Source organism: Coregonus lavaretus (genome assembly GCF_964263955.1).
Source record: "Coregonus lavaretus genome assembly, chromosome: 40".
In the NCBI taxonomy this organism is placed as follows: Eukaryota; Metazoa; Chordata; class Actinopteri; order Salmoniformes; family Salmonidae; genus Coregonus; species Coregonus lavaretus.
This window is the reverse complement of record NC_140027.1, coordinates 287,986-314,326: the sequence shown is the minus strand read 5'-3', so window position 1 is coordinate 314,326 and position 26,341 is coordinate 287,986. Positions and strand designations below refer to the sequence as shown.

At 44.7% G+C, this 26,341-nt stretch overlaps 2 protein-coding genes across 2 annotated transcripts in view; both read right to left on the bottom strand.

The window, feature by feature from the left end:
- The window catches only part of LOC311113722 (ras and Rab interactor 2-like), a gene marked incomplete at its 5' end in the record, with an annotated part of 5,754 nt that extends 4,795 nt beyond the window's left edge, over positions 1–959 (bottom strand). Inside the window, 2 exons of the mRNA XM_084157028.1 lie at positions 20–29; positions 933–959. Of these exons, the coding sequence (XP_084013154.1) occupies positions 20–29; positions 933–959 (37 nt within the window). The remainder of the gene's footprint in view (positions 1–19; positions 30–932) is intronic.
- LOC311113253 (potassium voltage-gated channel subfamily KQT member 5-like) overlaps positions 1–25,822 on the bottom strand; it is a 182,042-nt gene extending 156,220 nt beyond the window's left edge. Inside the window, exons 1-2 of the mRNA XM_084156461.1 lie at positions 25,256–25,822; positions 2,111–2,282 (exon numbers count right to left, since the gene is read on the bottom strand). Coding sequence (XP_084012587.1) covers positions 2,111–2,204 — 94 coding nt within the window. The 5' untranslated portion in view covers positions 2,205–2,282; positions 25,256–25,822. The remainder of the gene's footprint in view (positions 1–2,110; positions 2,283–25,255) is intronic.
- Positions 25,823–26,341: the final 519 nt, after the last annotated feature.

Sequence of the window (26,341 nt, the reverse complement as noted above, 5' to 3'; positions counted from 1 at the left end):
CCTCACTAGAACATCTCACTGTTTTCTGACTACAGAGACAATACACTATGTACAAAAACATATCCAAGTCTCACTCACAGCCACTAATCAAGGCTTTAATTTCTCTGCTGATCAAAGGGAAATTGTAACAATGACCTGCTATGGGTGTGGTGTGTGGTAAATATTGTCACTGTTTTTCTCTATACGTGTTTAGTCGTTTACCATTCGGTATGCACTATGCACTGCGGTCCTGTCTGTACAAGCAATGTCCTGTGGGTTGGAAATAGTTTAAAATAAGGAAGTGTCTTTCATTTCTTCTCCGGTCAAGCCCCAAAATAGTACATACAGTACTGACAGGACACTGCTGTACTGCCAAGTGACAATTTTACACAATTAAGTGGTGATAGCATCCACTTGGGTTTAAATACCATTCGAAATCTTTCAAATGCCTTTGCTCTGGCCTGACTGGAGTGCCAGATGGGCGGTGTTTGTGGTTTTGGTCTATTCTATTGGTCCATTAAGCCAGGCAAGCTCAATCAAGCACAGATGAAGTATTTGAAATCATTTGAAATAGTATTTGAACCCAGGTCTGGGTAGCATTTAATACATAATGTGAGCAGGGTTTGGCAATCAGATGTTTAATCCCCTGTGAGATTGACAATGCTAGAATGACTCACTGTTTTCCTCATCTGTTAATTTCCAGTCAATACATAAAGAGCGGTGTGTGTGCTTAAACGTTGCCACTCGTAATCGAATGAGGATGGAGGCGTAAGTGACTTTGCTTGTCAGAATCACCTTGATGTGGATTCAGAGGAATGAGTTTTAATTGTTTGTGTGTTGTTCGTTTCCATTCTATTCTTCCATTGTTAGTCAGAGACCATCCTCATTGCATCAACCTGTGACGCACACACACATATCAATAAACTATCCATTCCACACATTGTAATATAGACCTGCATGCGGGTGAAAGAGGGCCTCATTGCCGCCTCCTCACCGGCAGTAGCTAGTCTAGTGTGTGGTTTGTGTGTGTGTGTGTGAGTGTGGTGTGGGGATGATAGCGAGGCAAACAAATGCGTAATACATACTCAATATGCATGGGGATGCATTGGAGCCCCAGCCTCCATCGTTTTAGTCTAACTAATTGGCCCTATGAGAGAGAGATAGAGAGTGGCGGGATAGAGTGGTCTTTGAGATGCAGTGTGTGTGTGTGTGTTGGTGTGTGTGTGTGTGTGTTCAGTGTGTGTGTTGGTGTGTGTGTGTTCAGTGTGTGTGTGTGTTTAGTTACCTCAGAGCGCCTACACACCAACACACACACACACACTGAACACGCACACACCAACACGCACACACACGGTGAGGTAATATACCTGAGCAGAGTTTAGATTAGCATAACCACCCAATCAGAACGCCCAAAAGTGGTGAGGACGTAAAGCATCGTTTTGACTGACACTTTCCATTTCACCCCCTTATCTTCTGGCACTATAACAATCACAGGAGAGGCGAGGGGAATGGAGTGATGGAGAAATCACCACAGATGGAGGTAGGGGATATAAACTGTGACTGACAATGGTGAAGAGGAGAGAGAACTCCCATGTCTTCTCTTGGGATTGTCGTGTTGGTTGTTGAGCGGCTTTGGTTGGGGTTTGGAAGTGTCATTTACATGTGGTCGAGAATATGCTGGTGGTGTGTGTGTGTGTGTGTGTGTCAAAGGCTTCTCCAATGACCTTGACTCTAGTGCTAGTGCTGCCCATGTTGGCAGTGCCTCACACAACCACACTCGCCACTGCCAAAGCTTTCCTATGTCCGAACGAGTCAGTCTAATCAAGCCATTAATTCCACACAGTACATTTCCATGTAACCGCCATGTGTGTGTTCTGGTCCAAGTCAGTCCAGGCATGCCTTTCACTATGTAACAATATGTAGTGTAACATTGTTGACGGGTGTCTCCCCTGTCTTAGCACAGTGACATCATATGTCAAGGACAGGTGTTTCAGATCAGATCGAACATCAATGGATATCTAAGGATGTCTTGTCTTAGCAATGACATCATCATTCAGGGACAGTCCTGCCAGCCATTTCAGATCAGATGCAATATCAAACCTCCCTTAGGGAGTCTTCCCTATATTAGCACAATGAAACAGTTCTGGGTGGCAGTTCTGGGGACAGTTCTGGGTGGCACTCCTGTTGCTGAGATCAGATGTAATATCAAACCTCCCTAATCCCATCACTCACTCAACACACCCTCGTTTGTTCTGTTAAAAATGGAACACCCAGGCAGCAACCAAAGACAATGACAATACCAACTTAGGCTCCCTTAGCCAAGCTTAGCCAAGGCCCAACCATCTCAGGACAGGGCTGGAATCCTATGGGGCTGGCTGTGTTTCTTCACTAGCAGGAAGCACATTGCCAATTGTACGGAGGTTGGCAACACGTCTCAAATAGCCCACAGAGGCCCAACATGCAAAATGAGTCCATGTATACCAGTCCAAATGTGCTCAAAGCCAGCTAAGTAGCTTATTCAATTGGACGACACGTTCAATGGTTTCAGATCAGAAATGAATAGGCAATGGCTGTGATTCTTTTAAAAAGAGACCTCAGATCAAATGTGTTTCCTGTTTTACGCTAATAGACGTACAATACATGTAGCCTACAGCTATGTTTAGACTGCCCGTTAGCTGTGTAGCTAATTTGGTCTCTGGTACAGACAGAGTACAGCAAAACACAATGACAGAGAATGGACTTCTCTTTTAACACATTTGGGGAAATGTCCCTATTCGTTTGTCATTCCGTGTGTTTATGTGTAGGCCAGATGGCTTTCCCGGGAATCGTGAGTGGGAACTGACAGGACAGGAGTTGCTAGGCTAGTTTGGTGACTAACTGCTAACGGCTTCTCCCGGAGTGTTTTGTTTTTATTCAATGTCGACTATTACTACTGTCTCTGTGTGTGCGTGAGTGTGTATGTGTGAGTGTATGTGTGTGTGCGTGAGTGTGTATGTGTGAGTGTATGTGTGTGTGTGTGAGTGTGTGAGAGTGTGTGTGTGTGTGTGTGTGTGTATGATGTGTGTGTGTGTGTGTGTGTGTGTGTGTGTGTGTGTATAGACTGTTTAAGGAGTTCCTGAGGGCATATGCAAAACCTATGCAAAAGTACAATAGTCCTAAATCAAGCATGTGATGACAGTATGATTGAACATTTTCCCTCATAAATATTAGAAACTATGAAACTGTGGTCACAACGTAGTTACTTCCACTCCGCCAAGCATATATAACATGTAATGTTCCTCACATGCAGATGCAAAGCGACTAGCTCCCACCATCAGTAAATCATATCTCACCTAGCCCAGAGGGGCTTGATGATGTCTGGGTTAAGACTGAATAACGATGCCTCACAGGTCATGTGCTTGCTTGTATTTCTGTAGAAGTGTATCTGCAGGAGGTACAGCTGTACAGTACATAAGTGTACTGTAACTGTACAGTGTATTTCTTCATTGGGACTCCTTCATGATGATCATATTGGTAGAGTAGAAGCCTGAGGAGTCCATTAACTACCATGTTAATAATGAAGAGATGGCAACAGTATGATAGAGAAAGAAAGAGAGAGAGAGAGAGGGAGAGAGAGAGAGAGAGAGAGAGAGAGAGAAAGAAAGAGAATGGGCTAAATCGAGAGCGAGGGGTCTGAAATTGCTGACCGATGGCAATATGGAGGAGGGGACAAGTGTTGGAGGGTGGTAGCGGTCCTAGTGGGCACACAGGGGGTCATGGTGGTGGTGTGTCTATGGTGGTGAAGTGTACTGTATGTGGGGGTTGAGGCATGTAAAACGCCCCTCAGCTGCTGTGTATCTGGTCCCCTGGTGGGTCACATGGCTCTGTGGACGCCGGTGGCAGATGAGCAGATGACGACGACGTCATAGGCTATTTTTGAGCTCACACTGCCACTCTGATGCATAGGCCACCCCATCCCTCCATCCCTCCATCCCTCCATCCTCCAGCCCTCCATCCCTCCATCCCTCCATCCCCGCATCCCTCCATCCCTCCATCCCCGCATCCCTCCATCCCTCCATCCCCCTTCCCCTCTTTTTCTCCCTGGCATCCCATTTCCCCCTCTGTGAAATTAGGCTTCTAATTAGTGTTCTGGTTTAGTGTGTGTGTGTGTTAGGGTTCTGGTTGTACAGAGGATGAATCGCAGCTGCCCGCTGAGCAGAGCCTGTTCTCTCTGAAGCCTCTGAAAGAGCCAGCCTCCAGCCGCCAGCCTTGGGGACCAGTGGAGGAAAATAGAGGAGCCTATAGCATCTCAGTATGGAACCATCTGACGTGTGGCTACTGAAAGGATTTGACCGTCAACCGAAAGGACCATCTGACCGTCAACCGGGTGACCAGTGACAACATAAAGGGAGAATGCGTGTGGGTAGTGGGTGGGTGGGTATGTGTCCATGCATGTTTGAGCAGGTTGCCTACATGTTTGGGTGGTAAGCATGTGTGTAGGGGAATGTGTGGGTGAGAAGCAGCTGATGGTATCCAATTCTAATCACAGCAATGAATGACAGAGCGTAGTGGTGGAGTTGAACGGACGAGGGTAGCCCTACTGCCAACACACCCAAGCCAGCTGCCCTTTGACATTCAGAGCACACACACACACCCTTAATAAAAATGATATACGTCCCCCATCTAAAAAAGTCATTGTCAGAATGAAGGCCTTGTGCCAGTATCACCTCCGTCCATATCCTCACAGGATACTTTTGATGTTAGAATTGGCCTAAATCGTTCAAAGTGTTCAAAGGGACCTTTCCTAAATCAGATCTATTTAATATTTTTGGTATGACACAACTTTTATATTTGGTATTGCCCCACAATCCTTTGAACTAAAAAAGAAAAAAGAACAACCAAAAATGTTTCTTCTTCTCCAAAAAGAAAACTACTCAAACAACTGTGTAAACTAGCTAGCTAAGCTAGGCTAGCTAGGCTAAGCCACTTTAAAGCTCTTGAGACAAGACAATATGGATGGAAATATGACTGCTGAAGAGGCAGGAAGCAAATATCTCAACACTAAACGGCAATGGATTTCCACTGTCTCTAACTTTGAGCACCTGTTAGCTCAGAAAGCCAGTCAGAAAGCCAGTCAGAAAGCCTTTGTGAATTTGTTTGTTTGTCCCCCTGTGCAGCTAAAAACATTACTGTTGTCTGCTAGCGCTCTTATTTAACCAGGCCCAAGATATCAAGGCATGTGGAACAGATGTGAGCGAGGCCGGGGCGTGCCAGGGGACACAAATGGGGGTAGCACGTGTGGCAGGTGGGTAAGGGACGGTGCATCTGAGGGGCCTGGGGAGGGGGTTTCCTGGGCCTTGTTTGAGCACCCATGTGGGTTGGGTAAGATACAAAATATGCACAGCTGGTCAGATCTGGTGGTCAGGAAATACTCCTGGGCCTAGTTATAATGCTCTGGAAATACTCCTGGGCCTAGTTACAATACTCTAGAAATACTCATGGGCCTAGTTACAATGCTCTAGAAATACTCCTGGCTCTAGTTACAATGCTTTAGAAATACTCCTGGCCCTAGTTACAATGATCTAGAAATACTCCTGGCCCTAGTTACAACGCTTTAGAAATACCCCTGGCCCCTCGTTCAGGAACAAGGAACCTGGACAGTAAGTAGCTTCAGGTCTTTGATGAAGTCTTTTATTTTCCTCTCTATTCATTTGTGTTGGACACCTCACAAAGACTCAGCAAAGAGATCAAAGACAGGCAGCTACTGTACTGTCTGTCTGAGGCTCTTTTGTTGCTACTGTCCCATCCAATCATCTACTAATTCAGGCCTGAGAAGCCAAGTGAAGTGCTTCGCTAAAAGCAGGGCCAAACAAGCAACAATACAATTGTCCCGTGTGGCTCAGTTGGTCGAGCATGGCGCTTGCAACGCCAGGGTTGTGGGTTCATTTCCCACGTGGAACAAGCATGGAAAAATATGAAAATGTGCGCACTCACTACCGTAAGTCGCTCTGGATAAGAGTATCAGCTAAATGTAAATACCTTGGCCCTTAACAGAGTACATTCCTAGTACAGCACAACCGAATGTTTGCCACTGGAGCACAATGTCCTGGAAATAAATGAAACATAGGCCTTTTAATTGGTCATATTAGGTGATTTATTTAAGTGTCATACACCTACCGGTGCCCAGCCCACATGGGCTTACAAGACACTCCAGAACAAAATAACATTTTACAAATTATACGTTTACAATAATCATGGCCAGTACAGCTAACATCTAGCCACACTACACAAACAGTACATTTCTCCTTCTCCTCCTGGCATTGTGAACAAAGTGAGCAATCTCAAACACGCCCTGTCTAAAACAGAATGCAAGCCTCTGTTCGTCCCATAAACAGAATACTGGGTTATCACCAACAATGTTACAGAAAAGAACATGTCTCAGATCATCATACAGAGCGCAATAAAACACCAAATGGATTTCATTTGAGATTTTCCCAAGATCACACAGTACACTCAGGCACTCTGCTTAATCTACCCGTCTATAGCCAGAGGGAGGGTGCCGGATCTGAGTTTTGCACAAACTGACCTTTAGCTTTTTGTTAGTGCAACCCTAAGTTTAACAGTACACTAAAGTTCTGCTACTGAGCAACAGTTAGGCTTACTATTGGGGGGGTCTTTCAAATTGTAGTGTACATCAATATTCCTAGTGTTTTACAAACCAAATATCTACCACAGAAGTCTACGGTATTGGGATGGCATTAAAATGATTAGAAGACATCAACATCTCTAGTGTGGTACAACCCAAAGTTTTACCGCTGAAGTTTTGCTACTGAACAACAGTTTAGTTAGTATTGGGGGGGTCTTTAAAAAGACATCTGAGTGTTTTTTTACCATTCCACTGTCTCCCTTCTTAATTAGGGAAAGTCAATAAAACCTCTACTTCACACTGAGTTAACAGTATAATAAAGACCCTGCCCTCTCTCTCTTTCCTTCTCTCTTTCTCTCTGCTGCTTACAGATGTTGCAATGGCTCCGATTCCAGAGAGCCCTCCGAAGGAGAATAGTCCTGACACACTCTTGACACCCTCACCAGATGAGCCACCCTACCCCCTACGAAGGAGAATAGTCCCGACACACTCTTGACACCCTCACCAGATGAGCCACCCTACCCCCTACGAAGGAGAATAGTCCCGACACACTCTTGACACCCTCACCAGATGAGCCACCCTGCCCCCTACGAAGGAGAATAGTCCCGACACACTCTTGACACCCTCACCAGATGAGCCACCCAACTCCCCCTTTCCCACTCCTCTGTCTGCAACTACTTCTCAACTCCTAATGGACTAACAACAGCAATAACAATATAAAAGTTTACAGCCCTTAATTAGCCCACTGTAAAAACTTTAGCAGCTCGCACAGAGCGAGGAAAACACAGCATTAAAAAAAACACCCTTCACTTTTACGGCGAAGATCTCCTGTGACAAGTTTTGCTCACTTCAGGCACTTTAAACACGCTAGCACAAATGGTTCCTTCAATCCCCATAAAATCTTGCTCACAAAATCTAATGTCCCGAGACAAGCTGACACAATAGAAGTCTTAAAAGAGTATACGTCTATTACATTAAAGATGATATGTTATATTGCATTACTAGGAAGACATGCTATTTTATTCATTAGGTCTCTGATAGGTCCTCAGCTGCCAGCTATTAGGAGTCTTAAACAGCTGCTGGGGTGAAGGTTGTTTTGCTTTATGTGAAGGTTATAACTCTGTCAGCACTAGGGAGAAAATATGGCCAGGTCCCCAGTCTTGTCAACTCATATGGTCATTGTCACGTTAAACACTGGGATGGAAAGAGAAAGAGATTTTCTCTGGTTGTGCAGTTGGTGACCCCAGCATGTGTAGGTCATCATCCCAGGGAGAGTGCACCATCTGGGGCTTGGAGGGAGTCAAAGCCCTGGCCCTTGCAGACAGAACATAAGGCCTAAGATCAGATGTCTATATAGACTGAAGTGAACGGCTGGGTTGGAAGGAGGTGAAGCTACTTGACATGCATTAGCTGACGTCCAGGTGCACTGAAAGAGAGAGAGGAAAGGACGTTTTTTTCTACTTTGTGCATGGAGGTGCTCAATGTATGCATGAGGCTGAGGTCACACATTCTCATTCAGAAGTCATTATATTATTGTATTCATGAAGAGCTTTAGCAGCCAAAAGAGACACGCGATCCACCGGTGAAATACTTTCCACTGTGTCACGCGACGTGTATGCGGTCAGCGAAGTCAAACGCAGGACACAGAGCGGCTGGCAACGTACTTTACTGAACACAGTAAATAAAGTACAAAAACAACAAACCTCCAAACAGGGAGGAAAACACAATAACCCGTACACCAAAGCAACTGCCGGAATGACAACGAACAATCACACACAATAACCAATGAGAGACAGGGGGGTAATATAGGGAATACAATACAACATAATGGGAAACAGGTGTAAACAATAAAGACCAAACAAGACAAACACCGAAACATCGATCGGCAGTAGCTAGTATTCCGGGGACGACGAACGCCGAAGCCTGCCCGAGCAAGGAGGAGGAGCAGCCTCGGCTGAATCCGAGACACACTGATGATTAAAGATTTACATCTGTAAGATTTCCCGCTCTGCTGATGGATACTCAAACGTCTAATTTAAATTACTAACATAACATTTTTGAAGCAACACTTGTTTTGATATATTTAAAAAAAACTTCAAACAGTTATAAAGTGAGTGGCAGATGCCTGAAGCTTAAGTTTCAGTCTACAATGAGGCAGCATCGGTGCTACCCAGAGGTGCTACCCAGAGAGGGGGGTTGACACCGGGAAAAAGAATGATGACACATCATTTTCCTCAGCTATCCCCTTATAACATATAACACCTCCTACAAGACGTTAAGAGAGACTTCCACTTCAGGAGAGTGACTAGGCATCATAATCATCACACTTAAAGGACAGGAGGCAAGAAAACAAGAATTGTCAGAATAGTCTGTCTGGCAAGAACATTCCCAAAGACACGGAACAGAAACAGAACTGGATAAACACCCAGAACCCTATTAAGAAGCAGTCATAGTAATCCAGCCTCAAAACAACTATCATTGGCGACAAATCTCCTGTGTTAAACGACAACAACAACAAAACACTCTCTATAAGTAGGCCAATTGGGGATTTGTGACAGTGAAGGGTTCCAGGGAAGTTGGACCTTTTTGTTTTCGGCTTGTGTAAGCTTGAGTCCTTTTTGCTTAGAGTCTGAGTTTTCAAAGGGCAAGGTTATTCTAAAAATGGCCTAGACGTGTTAATATACTGTATAAGACACAGAATATACTGTATCGTAGTCATGATAGTCAGAAAGTCACACAGTAGGTGCCATCGAAGGTCGTCTTCATCAAATTGGGATGGCGTTGTTTATTAGTGATTGAAAGGCAAATGGTGCTTCCAAAAACGGACTAGACGTGTGAATGTACTCTGTCATCTACTGAGGATCTGATAGTCAGAAAGACACATTCACACTGATTTATTAGAGGTCTTTCTAAAACTGCGATGGCACTTTAATGAGTCATTGAAGGTCGAGGAGGGACAGAATAACAACTATATTCAGTATCAGACAGTCAGACACTTACCTAGGGGCGTCGGAGGACAGAAGTCTTCATAAAAACGTAACAGCACTTCTATTAGTCATAGAAGGTTCAGGAAGGACAGAAGAAGAACTACCATAATCAGCAGGACCAAGTGAAGAAACAGGAAACCGCTGCTCATGCATAGAGATGACGCAATTGCTGCGAGTGCAAGTGTTACCTAGGTCACTCAAAGGTTAACTCAAAAACAACCCTTCTCTGATCGCGCTAACAATCTCCCCAGTTACGAATACGATGTCACAAAAGCGGCAGCGAAGTCGCCCCTCAGCACTTTTGCGGATCACAGCACTTATAAAAGTCCCCTTAAACAGCAGGAGAAGAAGAAGGGGAGGAAGGAGAGAAAAAATGACAAGTAAGCGACAGATCAGAGCGAACCTCTTAGAAAATAGAGCCTCAGCACATTCTAAGGCAATTAGGCCACAGTGGAGACCCAGTTCTTCAGATTCGACGCGGCCGTCTTTACCCCGGCACAGACAAGGCCCTAGCTAGCCTGTTAGCACGCTGAGGATAATGTGGAGAGACTGTGGAGGGCCAGGCTGTGGTGTGCTGGGACAGACTGGCTGGAACATGTCCTTACAGAGAGGGTAACAGTGAGGGTGCAAGGTAGGGCAGAGGAGTAGCAGGTACTGTATTAGAGAGAGTTGGACAGGGAACGAGTGAGAGAAAGACAGAGAGAAAAACAGGCGGATGGACGGACATATGGACAGCTCGCGCACACACACACACACACACTCAATAGTTCTAGTCACACAGTGAGAAAATCATAATGTGTAACACGTCCATGAAACAGCATTCCTAATAACTCCCCATCTACAGAAGCAGTGTCTGAATATTAGGTTCAGGTTACTGAACTAAGAGTATATTTCCAGGGAGTGGAATGTTTAGGAGCCTTCATGACAAATTACCACTTAGTCAGACAGGGATTTGGCTTCAGCGTAAGTTATCTTTGTCTATATTTTATTTCACTCTATGAATAAAAAACTAAAATACTACAATGTCACAACGCAAACATGGGTACTAGCACAAGGAGCAGTATAAAGCAGATATGCAAGCCTTCACCCTTTAGGGATGATATCTAAATATAAATTATACATCAATCCCTCATTAAAATATGTTTAATACTCCAAAAAAACCAATAACGACGATCGGTTTTCCATCTCGGCGGCAACTGCCAAGAAAAATAATTATATTTCACAATCCTCACCAGGGATTGTGCAAATATAATTTACTTTGACAAATATTTTTCCAAAAACCTCAGTCAGTGGCAGTCAGTCAGTGGCGGTAGTTCTGCCTGAGCCCAGAACACTACAATTATAGTATGAAGAGCTTAGCGCTCTTTATTCATTGCAATGAGTTTTTCTCATTGGGAAATCGTGAGAGACACTGTATCTATCTCTCTCTTACACAGTATAGTCAATGAGGCATAAAATACATTTAAAACATGTGATCATGCTTATGTATGCAGTTTTATCTTTACTGTCTAGCTATATGGGAATAGAATAGATTGGAATAGAGCTGTATGTAACAGACAGGGCTCTATCCATTAGACAACAATACAGTAATACTGTACTCAACCAGACACTCACACTCTCTCTCTCTCTCTCTCTCTCTCTCTCTCTCTCTCTCTCTCTCTCTCTCTCTCTCTCTCTCTCTCTCTCTCTCTCTCTCTCTCTCTCTCTCTCTCTCTCTCTCTCTCTCTCTCTCTCTCTCTCTCTCTCTCTCTCTCTCTCTCTCTCTCTCTCTCTCTCTCTCTCTCTCTCTCTCTCCCGCCCTCTCTTTCTCTCTCTCCCCTCTCTCTCCCGCCCTCTCTCTACCCTCTCTCTCCCGCCCTCTCTCCCCTCTCTCTACCGTCTCTCTCCCGCCCTCTCTCCCCTCTCTCTCCCCTCTCTCTCGCTCTCTCTCTCTCCCCTCTCTCTCCCGCCCCCTCTCTCTCCCGCCCTCTCTCTCTCCCGCCCTCTCTCTCTCCCACCCTCTCTCTCTCTCTCCTCTCTCCCCTCTCTCTCCCGCCCTCTCTCTCTCTCTCTCTCTCTCACACTCCCTTTCTCTCTCTCTCTGCCCTATTAAAAGCATAGTTGATAATGAGCCCATAAGATGGAGCTATTGCTATCTCAGCCAGCACACACACTCACACACACACCACATACACAGAGACACTGTTATTCAAACAAGCAGCTGTTTGGTGTGTCGCTGCCCAGTTGCTCAACACACACACACACCAATTTGGCTTCCTTCCTGGGGGTCAAGCATCGGTTTGTAAAGATGAACACTTAGGAGTTGATTTGTCGAGGCTACATGTGGCGAGCAGACATTAATTGGTAAACAATAGCAATAGGCTGCAACCTGGGCCGAGGTCGATTCTGTTCCAACTGAATTGTTTATGGAGAATAACTGACACTAATCATGGCCGTGATTTACAACGTTACGAGGATTGTTGAGTGTATAAATGGGTTATAAAAATGTGCTAGTTAAATGAAGTGAACTCTAACACTTCAGAATACTTTTAGGAGGATAACTGACACTCTTATTATGTGTACTGTGATGCTGCAGTGATTATGAAGGATTTACAACTGTGTAAGGATTCTTGAGTGTCTTGACGTTTCAGCTAAATGGACTGAACCATAATACTTCAGAGAGGGGGAGAATAATCCAGTATGGTGTGAACCATTGGATGTTAAAGGCTCTGACTTATGTGTCCCTCCCCCGTTCCTTCCTTGCGGTCCCTTGGATGCTGATTGGGGTTGACAGTCCAGCTGGCAGGACACACTACACACTCGACGAGGCTGCTGCTTTCACACAAACAAACAAACGCGTGCACACACATACACGGACACACACTTGCATGAGCATGCACAACCAGACACACACACACACAGTGACTAAAAGCATATCATCTCCTTCTCCAAAGTCCCAGTCAGTGCTTACTGAGAGCAGGGGCAAGCCAGAGTGCACACACAGCTATGGAGAATGGAATTGGCAACCCTTCAACTGTGAAGGGAAAGTCATAGCTTGTGGATAAAGAGTGGGAGTAAGGAAGAGTAGATGGAAAACATCATCACACTCATACTGATAGACAGCTAATCTATCCAGAGAGATAATGGCAATAGCAGAGTAGTAGAATGATTTCAAAAGGAAACGTATATCACTTCATGTCAACTGCCTGTGTAGGATCTCTCTCTCTCTCCTCCCCTCTCTCTCATTCTCTCTCTTCCTCTGTCTCTCTCTTTCTCTCTCTCTCTCTCCCCCTCTCATTCCCCCTCATCCTCTGTCTCTCTCTCTCCTCTCTCTCATTCTCTCTCTTCCTCTGTCTCTCTCCCCCCCCCCCTCATTCTCTCTTCCTCTCTCTCTCTCCTCTCTCTCTCTCATTCTCTCTCTTCCTCTGTCTCGCTCTCGCTCTCATTCCCCCTCATCCTCTGTCTCTCTCTCCCCTCTCTCTCATATTCTCCCTCTTCCTCTCTCTCTCTCTCTCTCTCTCTCCCCCCTCTCTTATTCTCCCTCTTCCTCTCTCTCTCTCTCCCCCCCCCCTCATTCTCTCTTCCTCTCTCTCTCTCCTCTCTCTCTCTCATTCTCTCTCTTCCTCTGTCTCGCTCTCGCTCTCATTCCCCCTCATCCTCTGTCTCTCTCTCCCCTCTCTCTCATATTCTCCCTCTTCCTCTCTCTCTCTCTCTCTCTCTCTCCCCCCTCTCTTATTCTCCCTCTTCCTCTCTCTCTCTCTCTCTCCCCCCTCTCTTATTCTCCCTCTTCCTCTCTCTCTCTCTCTCTCTCTCCCCCCTCTCTTATTCTCCCTCTTCCTCTCTCTCTCTCTCTCTCCCCCCTCTCTCTCATTATATCTCTACCTATGTCACTCTCCCTCTCTCTGTCTCTTTCTTGCCACAGCAGATGACAGAGGACTTTGCCTGCAACCCAACAACCCAAACCCAACCCGTGAGGTATTTCCAGCAAACTTTCCCTAATTTCAAAGAACACAAATAAAGAGTTTCATTTTGGTTGGCTAGGTTAGTGTGGGATTATCAAGCTACGGCTGGGTCTGTGGAGTCTCACTAGTTTTGTTCGACCGGGGGGTTATAGTGTGTGTGTGTGTCAATGTGTGTGCGTGCATGTGTTTGCGTGCTCGTGCATGCGTGGGTACGTGTGTGTAGAGGAAAAAGCTCTGGGAAAAAACACAAGGTTGACCTGAAGTGTGGTCCACTCTCACAGAACTCAGCCTTAAACATTTGTTGAACTTTGACCTTGTTGATAGAGGGGCCTGAAATACACCCCAGGACAAAAAGCTATGTCAAAAGGCAATGTAACGTGACGAACCAAAAGTGTGGTTAGATACAACCAGATACAAAAGGAGACAGCTACATGAAATTCCATTCACACATTACACAGTCGTCTATGGTGAGCCACAATCCTTATAGGTGAACCATATTGTATATAGCAAAATCCCTATGCTATGCGGCACCATCCAGTAAGCTTGCTAGGCAACCAACCAATAGGATCAATATAGATATCTTGTTGACCAATGGGATATCAAGACAGAGAGCTAAAGCAACATTCTCAGCTGCCTCCGAGGCTGCTGGGAGGTTTTCACCGAGCCGAGCCTTGGAGGGTCGCTCATTCAGTGTGGTTGTTCTTCTGTTGTTCTTCTGTTGTTCCTCTTCTTCTCCTCACTCCCTCTCTAGTCACCCCCCCCCCCCCCCCCTCTCTCTCTCTCTCTCTTCCTCTCTGTCTCTACGTTTCCCACAGTTAGTCTTTTTATGCCCTCAAGCAGGAGCGCTGTGTACAACCTCTCTTTATTGGCTAGGGTCAAGGACAGTTGCCAATAGCAACCTCGATTTCGATGGTGGTGGTGATGGGGTGGGGGAATTGATGATGTCAGTTTGTCTATTTTGGAACACAGAAGAAATAGTGTTGAAACGGGCGGTGTGGACATGGAGAGAGGGAGAAGAGGAAAGAGAGAGGGAGGAGAAGGAGGATAGAGGGCCGAGGGCCTGTGGTGATAGAGAGAGAGAAAGAGAGTTCTTTCATTTCAGAACATGCTGTGCAAACAAGCTCCTCTTGCTTACGCATACACACACACACACACACACACACACACACACACACACACACACACACACACACACACACACACACACACACCTACACACTGAGATGCTTGTTCAATGGGCTGCTTCTAAGTTTGTGATTACTCATAATAGCAGCAGGCTAAACAGCTAGGGGAAGTAACAGGCACTGAAGGAGGAGATACATATTTTATACTTTCTCAGTCTTTGGTGTTTGACTCATAAAATGAAAGACTTTCATCATCCTCATTAACTGAAAGCAAAACCTGATTCATCTCCTCAATAAGTCTCTCCTAACCTGTGATTAAGTTCCAATTGGTTTACACATTTTTAAGTGAGGTTTACTAAACACATTTTAGGCGTACACTCTTAGAAAAATGGGTTCCAAAAGGGTTCTTCCGCTGTCCACATAGGGTAACCCTTTTTGGTTCCAGGTAAAAAACATTTTTGGTTCCAGGTAGAACCTTTTTGGGTTCCATGTAGAACGGTTCTATCTGGAACCAGAAAGGGTTCTTTAAAGAGTTCTCCTATGGGGACAGCCGAAGAACCCTTTTAGGTTCTAGCACCTTTTTTTGTGTGTATTGCTGCTGACATGCTGTAGTATGACAGAATGGAGCCATGTGTCCACCAATCAGCACTGCCTTCCAGTCAAGTGGCACTAGAGAGAACCAGACAGCACATCTTTCTCTTTTCCACTTTCTAGTTTTCTTTCCTCTTATCTATCTCTCTCTTTCTTTGTCCCTCCCTCCATCTCCCTGCTCTCTCCCCCCTTTCCCTCCATCTCCCTCTCAAGGTGGAGGGGACACCGGTGTTGATGGACAGGCTGCTTGGCCAGCTGTCATGGGGCCCTGTGGGTAAGACATGGAGGTCAGAGGGCCCCAGATACTGTAGACACCCACCCACACTACCAGGGGACCAACCTTGCTCCTCTCTCTCTCTCTATCTATTGTTGCTCTCCTCTGTGTTGTTCTCTTTCTCTCTCTTTCTCTTTCTCTCTTTCTCTGTCTCTGTCTCTCTCTCTCTCTTTCTCTCTCTATCTGCTGCTGACCACTCTGGGCACCAACACCGTTAACTAACTGGACCACAATGTAGACAACCCACTGCCCTTGGATGGCTCGCCCTTAAATAATGCTGACCACATCACAATGTTGACCGAACCTACGTTAGATAAGATGGTGCTGCATTAAATACTATGTGGGCACCCTGTAAAGATTCCACTAAGCTGCATTTTATAGGCCTATAGGCCTTTATTATAACTAATTCAAGACAGAAGTGTTGACCCAAAGCTTGTGTAATTTGCAACCGCTAGGGATACTTAACCCAAATCCATAAACATAGGAATCCCATATAGAAGTCAACACCATGTTTTGATTCCCTCACTACTATGCAAACTCCTCCGTTGTTAGTGTGGCATAGCAGAGGATGCTACTGCCTGATGATGACGTCTAATCACCAGCAAAGGGCCCCATGGGTCAGGCCGGCCTCGGCTTCAGTGCCGCTTGAGGTGCACATAACCCATGTGACGTTAAAATGATCAGAGGGACACAATAGCTCTACTGTGTGTGTGTGTTTGTGTGTGTGTGTGTGTGTGTGTGTGTGTGTGTGTGTGTGTGTGTGTGTGTGTGTTGGGGTGGGGTGGGGGGAGTGGCTGTGTTACTCTTAGAGGGGGGGAACGGACCTCCACACTTAGCTTAGTCGCTAAATATAGCACTACAGAGGGAAGCAGTGGCGACCCGGGCATGGCTAGTGGCTAACTGTCTCCCATGGCTAACTAGAGTAGCTTTACCCTAGCGGTGGGTGACAGTGTGTTAGCTGTTTGGTAAGAAGTGCTATACTGGCCAGATGAGAGAGACATTAGAGTGTGCCTTTTCTTGAGCCTACCACCCCGTCTAGTAACAGCCTTGATGGTTGCTATGGAGATGACATGCTGCACTCTGACCTGCTGCACCCTTTTCAATTTGAGGATCTCAAGAAGGTTTTGAGGGATGGTTGGATTTACTTACAATCCAAGCAGGAGGTTGAACGTCTTAGCTTCTTTGTTCTATTTTGGATAGGCCTATGACACATTCTCCGAATCCCTTAAAATCCCAAGTTATTTGTCCAAATCCACATTACACTCTCTCAGACCAAAGACAGAAGGAGCTCAAGCTTGTCTTAGCTTTTAAGTTCTATTTTGGATATTTTCCAATTTGCCAGTAGACAGCATTAATAGTCCAAATACGTCCAAATCCACATAACATGCTCTCAGACCGAAATCTTAGCTCCCGAAATTAGTCAAGTAGCCTCCCCCTTCTTCCATCCCTCCACCCCTCCCTCCATCTCCCTCAGAGGCTAGCATCTGCTGGCCTAATTTCTCCATCATTTGTGATTAAAGCTTGAGGAACAGAAACAACAACAACAAAAACAACAACAACAACAGCAACACAGTAAAGGAGCCAGCTAACAAGACAAAAAGCCAAGAGAGGACGGATAGCCGACGCACGTGCTCCCTCCCTAGAGCTCTGCTATTTCGCCGAAAATAATAATGTTGGGTTTTGTCGGAGTTTAGAGTGACAAAAAGTAGCTAACAGCTCACGGCTTTCTCATCATTGAGCAGCCTAAGCGGAGCCGTTGCTATGGATACTTACCGACTCAAAGCCACCATGAGCAGTGTGCGGGCGAGTGACAGACAGAGAGGAGCAGCTAATGGATTTACTAACAGAGGAAGTTATTTCTGATTTTGGGTTTCAGGTAGGGTCTTAAATTTGGCAGCATCGGGCCTGGGTAGGGTAGGGCCTGAATGTCGCAAGCATGGGTAGGGCTCAGGCTTAAAATAAATGCCCGTACAGGGCTCTATTCCTCCCTCCTTGCTAAGAATGTCTGTGTCCTCGCTATGGTAGTTCGCTAGTCACTATACTTAGCCGCTAATGCTGGCTTTCACGGCTGTGCGTCGTGACAGCGATTCAAACAAACAAACAGTATCTCCATCGGAGATAAGAGGGTAAGATACATAATATCAAATAAACAATTGAGGAGGAGAGAAAAAAAGGGAATGAAAGAGAGATGGGGTAGTGAGAGAAACAGATGGGGGGATTACAGCAATTAAAACAGCAATAGAAAGAAAGCATGATCAAAACACAGAGATGATGATGGCAAAGAGCTTGTGGGTACTTTTCTCAGAATGAGTCCACAATACTGATGGCAAGCCCTGCTATGACTGTCTGTGCCCTTGTCAGTTATACAAACCTCCCATAAGCAAACTGAAAGTGAGCCTCTACAGAAAACAACAAGATACTTCCGTGATAGCAGAGATCTGGGTGTCATTAAGATCAAACAATGTCGCACAGCTTTCTCAGAACCTACGGTCATGTAGGAGGAAAACGGTAGGGTATTGGTTTAGGTAAATGAGTGAGGTTTATCTGTTAGCTAAAGCAACGTACCACAATGCGTCTGTGTCTATGTTTGCGGATAAGCCATCTCTAAAAACAGTTATGTGGGAACAACCTCAGTGCAAACATAGTACTGAAATTAGACACCTGTGTTTCAGAGGCCATTCATAGTGACTCACATAGGCATATAGGGGTATAGAAGTGAATGTACAACTCCATGCTAGAACCTAAAGAGTCGGAATATCTGATAACATTGCATTTCCTACGTCTGATGATTCGTGTGAGAGTCTGGCAGCTTTTCAACAAGCTACCTTTAGTTCAAAGTGAGTTCTTTACAGAAGTATGAGTGGATCTTCAACTCAGTGTTGGGTCTTATAGGCTTCGATATATCTGATATAATCCTTGATAAAAACCTGTGTGATACAGAAGCAGGCTATGCAGAACGTCAAATATGAATGTTGTCGACAAGGAGAGCAAGTAACAAAATATATATATAAAGATTTAAATATGATTTAAATATGATTAGCATGTTAAAACATGTTGTCACACAAATGGAATGTTTGGCCACTTGGGTGGATGGGGATAACTTTTTTGTGACATGTCTTCAGAGCACGAAGGCTCTAACATACTCCCCCGCCTGTGCTCTTCTTGGGCTCAACACACACACACACACACACACACACACAGACACACACACTTGCGCACTCCTCCTGCAGACGTCTCAAGCAAGCAGTGGTGTAAAGTACTTAAGTAAAAATACTTTAAAGTACTATTTAAGTAGTTTTTTGGGGGTATCTGTACTTTACTTTACTATTTATATTTTTGACTACTTTTACTTTTACTTCACTACATTCCTAAAGGAAATAATGTACTTTTTACTCCATACATTTTCCCTGACACCCAAAAGTACTCGTTACATTTTGAATGCTTAGCAGGACAGGAAAATGGTCCAATTCACACACTTATCAAGAGAACATCCCTGGTCATCTCTACTGCCTCTGATCTGGCGTACTCACTAAACACACATGCTTCATTTGGAAATTATGTCTGTGTTGGAGTGTGCCTCTGGCTATCTATAAATGACAAAAACAAGAAAATGGTGCCGTCTGGTTTGCTTAATATAAGGAATTTGAAATGATTTATACTTTTACTTTTGATATTAAGTATATTTTAGCAATTCCATTTACTTTTGATACTTAAGTATATTTAAAACCAAATACTTTTAGACTTTTACTCAAGTAGTATTTTACTGGGTGACTTCACTTTTACTTGAGTCATTTTCTAGGTATCTTTACTTTTACTCAAGTATGACAATTGGGTACTTTTTCCACCACTGCAAGCAAGCTTCCTCACACACACACACACACTTGCACTCCTTCACATCAACGTCTCTATTCAAGCTTCCTCTCGTCATCACCTCTGTGCTGGCCTTGCTTCAACCAGCCACCGTCTTCTCTTCCGTCAAGTGCGTCTGTCTGACACGTCTGCTTTGTGTCAAGCAGGGTCGTTGACTATCAAAACACCCTGTCCTCTTTCAAAAGGCACCTCTCTCTTAACGACATTTACACTTCTTACTGATTCACACCTCTAGACACAGTGTTTACTGGCTCTGCGTCGCTGCTTCTGAAATACTTCACCTTCGCCTGCCTGAGCGTGTAGACTCATGCTTTTTCCATTGAGTCAAGAGAGCTAGCTAGTAAACACCACACATGCCTTCCAATGGGGAAAACAAGGGAGAGTGTATGGGATCTTACTGAATCTATTGACATTGCTCCGGGGTGGGTAGTCAGTGACGCAATGTAATGCATGCCATGTTTTAATGGACTTTAAATAAGTTCGATTTGATCTGTGTAGGCCGAGAAGCGGCCAGTACACTGAAAAAGTGCACAGCGTAGAATGTGAATAGCGTTGGCACCAACACTTCCATTGCAGTGTGTGTCAGTGTGTGCCAGTGTAGTATGGGTGCATGATGTGCGTCTTCTTCATGACATTGGTGTGTTGATGAATGCCGGCTTGCTGGAGGCGGGAGGAACCTGGAAAAGACAACATGGCAGTGGAGTAGGAAGAAGAAGATGTGGCATTTCGATGTGTCAGATAGAGTGACAGATAGAGTGACAGATGAATTGATTACAGCAGCTCAAGGTTATGTGTATTTGATATCAGTTTCATACAAATCCTTCATTTTTGTAGAATCTGCATGAGGAAATGACTTACTTCCTGAACAACTCAATCATAGAAAGGGGTGAGATTGCAAAAATACGGTCTTGCATAACACCTTGGGGGTGATGCACAGAAGGCCTGTTGTCAGCGTTACACCATTCATCCACCATCCACCACAGACACTGCAACCATCAACCCTGGCCAGACACGGGAATGAACACCCTAGAATACACTGGGTTCTGAATAGTGTTCCGTTGTCCGAAAACGTGGAGTTTGGATCACCGTTCCGTGCTCCCTCACTCCCTCCCTCGCGGGTTGGGCTGCATCACAAATGGCACGGATGGCCCTATGGGCCCCGGTCAAAAGTAGTGCACTATATAGGGAAAATGGTGACATTTGGGACACACCCTTGGTGTCTTAGCCAGGTGTACACTACGCGACTTTCAAAATCCTAACATCGCTGAACCTCTCGCATTAAACGACCGTCTTTCCTGTAGTTTTTTATGTCTTGCCAACATCGTGGTGCGCACACTAAACGATGTGGCACAGATGGAGGTCACACACTACAAGATACTTCACTTGGTCGTGATGATTCTCCATACCACGCTGTCTGGCGAAAACAATGATGTGATGATGTGATTAGATTTAAAAATCTCAAAAACTTGTCTGGGACATCTCAATCGGGGCCAAAATCATGTAGTGTACACCCGGCTTTAGCCGCCCCGCATGCCAGCGCAGGAACCTGACGAGGCGGAAGGTTCCATGCGTGTATCCATTTTCACACGCTTCACTGCCCCTGACATACTTGCAGGGATAAGAACTCATTAATCCAGAGGTAAGATGAATGGCGGCACTGTGTGTCTGAGTGTTGGGGGAAGGAGGGGGGACCGGAGGAGGGTAGACAGAAGGGAAACCAGTCCCCGGGCGGGCAGTGATGCAGGCAGCTAGGCACAAAGACTGGCTCATACCTTGATCCTGCTCTCCCTCTCACAAATGGGCAAATGAAATGGATAAATACATACAGTGCATATCCTGTTTGGGCTCTGTGCGCAATCTTATATCATCATGAAGTATTTGAGACCATGAGCTTAATCTTACATGATCTTAGGTTCTTATACCTGGTGTGAACCTGTGTCTGTGGGTGTTCATATTTCTCAAGGCAAGATGATCTACAGTAATTGTCTTTATACACTTCAGATTTGATAAGCATTAATCGTTTAAAATGCTGTACCACAAGGCACCACCTCAGCCCATTGCACTTCTTAAAATTATATTATTAAAAACAGTTACAACTTTCGACTGAATTTGGAAATCATTCCAACAGAATTGACCTTTCAACCATGTGTGTTTCGTTTTCATTACGATTTCCTCCAAAGAACATTTGTGAAACGTATTAGTGAAACGTAGAAAGTGCAATGCGAAAACATGAGTAGCTCCGTAAATCCTCTATGACAGCCACTTCATTCATACCCAGAGTATTCTAAAGTCGTTAATCAAGGGAAAGGTCATCACTAGGACGCAGATGATGAACCAACACAACACACACAGACACCCAGAGCCCAAGGTATACAGTTAGGATTGACTGCTTAAAGTCCCCTCTTCAATAACAACACAAATAAACAGTAGTTCTTACATAATGCCTTTTTAAAAACGCATGAAAGGCATGTCATATATCCTGATTCATTTATCATAATATTGATATTGCTAATGATCCGATGACAATTGCGATCACGTGTGACAAGGAAATCTGGTTGCCTTTACCTGTCTGCCTTGTTAAACAACTGTGATTTGAAAGACCTCAAGCTGAAAAAGATGAATATGCTTATGTACAGTATAGTGCAGACATGGCATCCTTTCGAGTTTGATAGTCTATAGTAAATCATCAACATTTTGTTCCATTGGATTTCTAAAAGCTTATAACAGAGTGAATAAGCCATTAAACTGCATATTAAGGCCAACTATTGCCCCGTCACACCAATTACTACAGATGACCTGGCAAGTATAAAGGCAATCACATAGGATCTATACAGTATAATCCAGTATCAGTACCATGATCTATAGTTAAGTGAGGTATCGAATACTCTACTCTTGCTCATCTCCCCGGGGCTGAAAGAAATCATTCACTAACTTCCCAGCCATGATCCAACCAACCATGCGCTACCAAAGAGACAAGCTTCTGCAGCCCAGAATACGATCAACAAATCTGGCCCTAATAAAGAGAAAACTAAAAAACGGACAATGCAGTTGTTGAAAACGTAATTATGTAACCAGCCCACCCCTTATGTCACCTGATTTGGATTTTATTAGGATCCCAATTAGCCGACGCCAATGGCGACAGCTAGTCTTACTGGGGTCCGACACATAACGAAAAATACATTACAGACAAAATACTTTACAATTTACATATGTTTAAAAACATTAACATGTAGTGTGTGTGTATATCTATCATTTACACATACATGAACAACTAGGGGACGTGAAATGGACACACTCTCTTCAGGGGATCATAAAAAAGGACACCCCCCTCCAGACATGATGACCCCAGACACGATGACATCACTGAGCAATAATACAGTGATGCTTTATGGGTAGTAAGAATATTGTCCTCATTTCTTACATGGCAGTGGGTAGGGAAAGAATTGTCAAATAATGTATATATACTGAACTGTATCAGAAACACCATGCACATAGCCCTATGGGTCTACTGCATGGCTCAATGGCACAATGATAAGGCACGTTTGGAAGAACATGATCAGTTTGATAAGCTGCCTGTCAATGCAAGAGCGTGACAAGGAACTGTGACCCCACAGTTGATCTCTAGATATCCCCAACACACAAACACAAACTAGCCAGATCTTCCCCTATAACCCCAGAATGTTGATTCTCAAAACACGCTCAGAACCATGCACTCGTCCACACACACTTCCTTCCTCCAGACCGGCTCAGAGAGACAGACAGTGATAGCAGCGCTGTCACACGCAGGAAATCAAATGCAGCTGGTCGCCTGGTCAACAAACGGAGCCATCTGACGGAGACCAGATGGACAGAGACACAGTGGCACAGTGAAGATTTACTCTTTCCTGTATCTGGTCTGGTCCCCCTCATGGCCAAACAGAAGAACTCATATAAAGTACTCATGTACTGAACTCATATAGAAGTGATGTAGGCCTATAGAAGCAGATCTCATGTACAGTAAAGTACTTGCTTAATATCAACACTGTAAGGACCTTGCAGAATAACCCATACACAATGCTTATATAAAGAACTCATATAGAGGTGGTACACAGAACTCGTATAGCGTGTGCTCATATGAATTTATATAGTGCTCAATCTCATCACTGTAGCCTACTCAACATCGTAGTCTGTTACGAGAGAAGATTGTTCGTGATCATATACTGATGTTGCATCTTAATTTGATCATCATGTTGTTGCAGGGATTTTCTTACACAGCAGGAAATGCAAACTTCTAGTGTATTCAAGGTTTAAAAAGGCTTCTAAAGTTTGTAATTTCCACTTTAAAATGTCAGACCAGATTTGCCCTAACAAAAAAATGTATCAACCCCTACACAAAATGTCCACATAATATAAATATTCACATATATACACTGAGTGTACAAAACATTAGGAACAGCTTCCTAATATTGATTTGCACCGCCTTTTGCCCTCAGAACAGCCTTAATTCGTTGGGGCATGGACTCTACAAGGTGTTGAAAGTGTTCCACAGGGATATTGGCCCATGTTGACTCCAATGCTTCCAACAGTTGTGTCAAGTTGGCTGGATGCCCTTTGGGTGGTGGACCATTCTTGATACACACACAGCAAACTGTTGAGGGTGAAAAACCCGGCAGCGTTGCAGTTCTTGACACACTCAAGCCGGTGCGCCTGTCACCTACTACCATACCCTGTTCAAAGACGCTTAAATATTTTGTCTTGCCCATTCAACCTCTGAATGCCAAACATACACAATCCATGTCTCAATTGTCTGAAGGCTTAAAAATCATTGTTTAACCTGTCTCCTCACCTTCAGCTACACTGATTTAAGTAGATTCAACAAGTGACATCAATAAGGGATCATAGCATTCACCTTGTCAGTCTATGTCAGGGTTCTTCAATTCCGGTCCTGGAGGGCCGAAACACTTCTGTTTTTTATTTCTAACTGGTAGTTAATTGCCCTCACCTGGTGTCCCAGGTCTGAATTAGCCCCTGATTAGAAGGAGAGGATGAAAAACAGAGGTGTTTCGGCCCTCCAGGACCGGAATTGAAGAACCCTGGTCTATGTCATGGAAAGAGCAGGTGTGCCTAATGTTTTGTACAGTCAGTGTAAATATCCACATAATAATTCACATTTCCTGTTGCTGCAGGATTATTGTCCTGCTGTGAGAAACTGGGTTAAAGTTAGACACGGCATCTGTACTGTTCATTGTGTCCAATGTTTACTATACAATAGCTCTTGAATAATTTGAGCAATTCAACAGTGTGAGTCATTGAGAGGGGGTTTTGAAATGCAGAATTAGCAGTAAAATTGGACAGTAAAGTGGTACTGGGTTATTTTTATGAATGAGGTGAATGTATGGACTACATCAGAACCAACCAGGGGTTTACTTCACTTTATATTTCTCTCTGCATTCATTATTGGCCATCAGATTGGTCTTGGTCGGCTATACAGCACATCAATTTAATTGACCAGGGGTTGGACATGGGGTAGGATCTATCACAAATAAAACAGCAGCATATGATTGCCTGTTATAAATGTGTTCAGTAAAAAAAAAATATGAGCTATGGTAAAAATACAAATAAAAGAGAATGACTGCCTTTTGGAAAGTCCAAAACCTATTGAAATGATCATTTCAGATTATCAGACATCATGGCCCCATTCTTATTCAAATGAGATGAATTTCCAAGAAATGTGTCCAGCCATTTATCGTGGTAGAACTCACAGGAGGATCTTGCGAGGTGGACGCAACAGGTGGAGACATGAGTTTCTGACGGATTGCGGAATAAAACAACTGCGCAAGAAGACTTCATACCATGCAGATAGATGTATGAAATGTTTCACTTACACAAACGCATGGTAGATGAAAGCCCAGGCTCGTGGTCTCTCCAGCACGTTGTACAGCAAGTTTTGCAGCCTTCGGTAACGGACGTTTCTCCGGCCGCTCTGAGCGCTGTATATCAGCGGCTTTCCCAGCAGGCTGAGCCGGGCTCCCTTGTTTCCCCTCAGCCTCTCCGAACCCCCGGCACCTGTAGCGCTGGAGGCCGACAGCAAACCGTCCCCAGCACTGGCGTTGTTCATCATCCTTCCGCCGGACTCCACATCCTTCAAGTCATAGCCCTCGGCGCGGTGGCCGGGAGAGGTTTTCATCCAGAGCCCCGTACCGCCTTCATCTCCGCTGTGATTGCGGGGCATGGCATCACCAGGGCGGGCATGAAGTGCTGCTGTGCAAAGGTCCTCTGGGGCATGCGTGGCTGTCTTTGAGGTGTAGATGAGGAGCTCTCTGAATGAACAGCAAATTAAGTATTCCAGCTCCTTGGAGTTAGATATGAAACCATAGCCAAGGCACGCTGTTTACCGCGTCTGTGTTTTGACCGCCCTCTTTCGCCCTGTCAACCATCAGCACTCCACATGCACTGTCGGGTTTTCCAAAGCTGTGTGTCGCCTGCGCGTAAACGAAATGCACAGCGCCCGCGATTTTTAAGTGGGCGCGTCTTGAGGTCCAGTTCCAACAAATTGTCACCCCTATCCCAGATAGTTTAAAGGGGAGTTGTAGTCAGCACGACATCACTCGGCTCGTATGGTTCAGCCTGTTGCTTCTGATATAAATGTCTGTGGCGGTGGTGCACGATGATGGCTGAGGCCAGCCAATAGTGCGCATTAAATGCTAAAGAGAACGCACCACACTAATGATTTCCAATTGAAGTATTTGTCAAGGTATTGATGACAATTCCGTATCTTCAGATATTTTCGTGTCAGCATATCCTCGTTCCTCTTGCTTGGAAGTCCTTAGTGATTGAAAGATGTTTCATTGTCAATTGAGCGCTTGAAACACAAGTCGCATGAAAACCACGATTTTATTGTTGGCACTCAATTTCCCTTTAGGCAAAAACGATGCAAATAACTAAAGTGCAAAATAACGAGACGCCTTCGA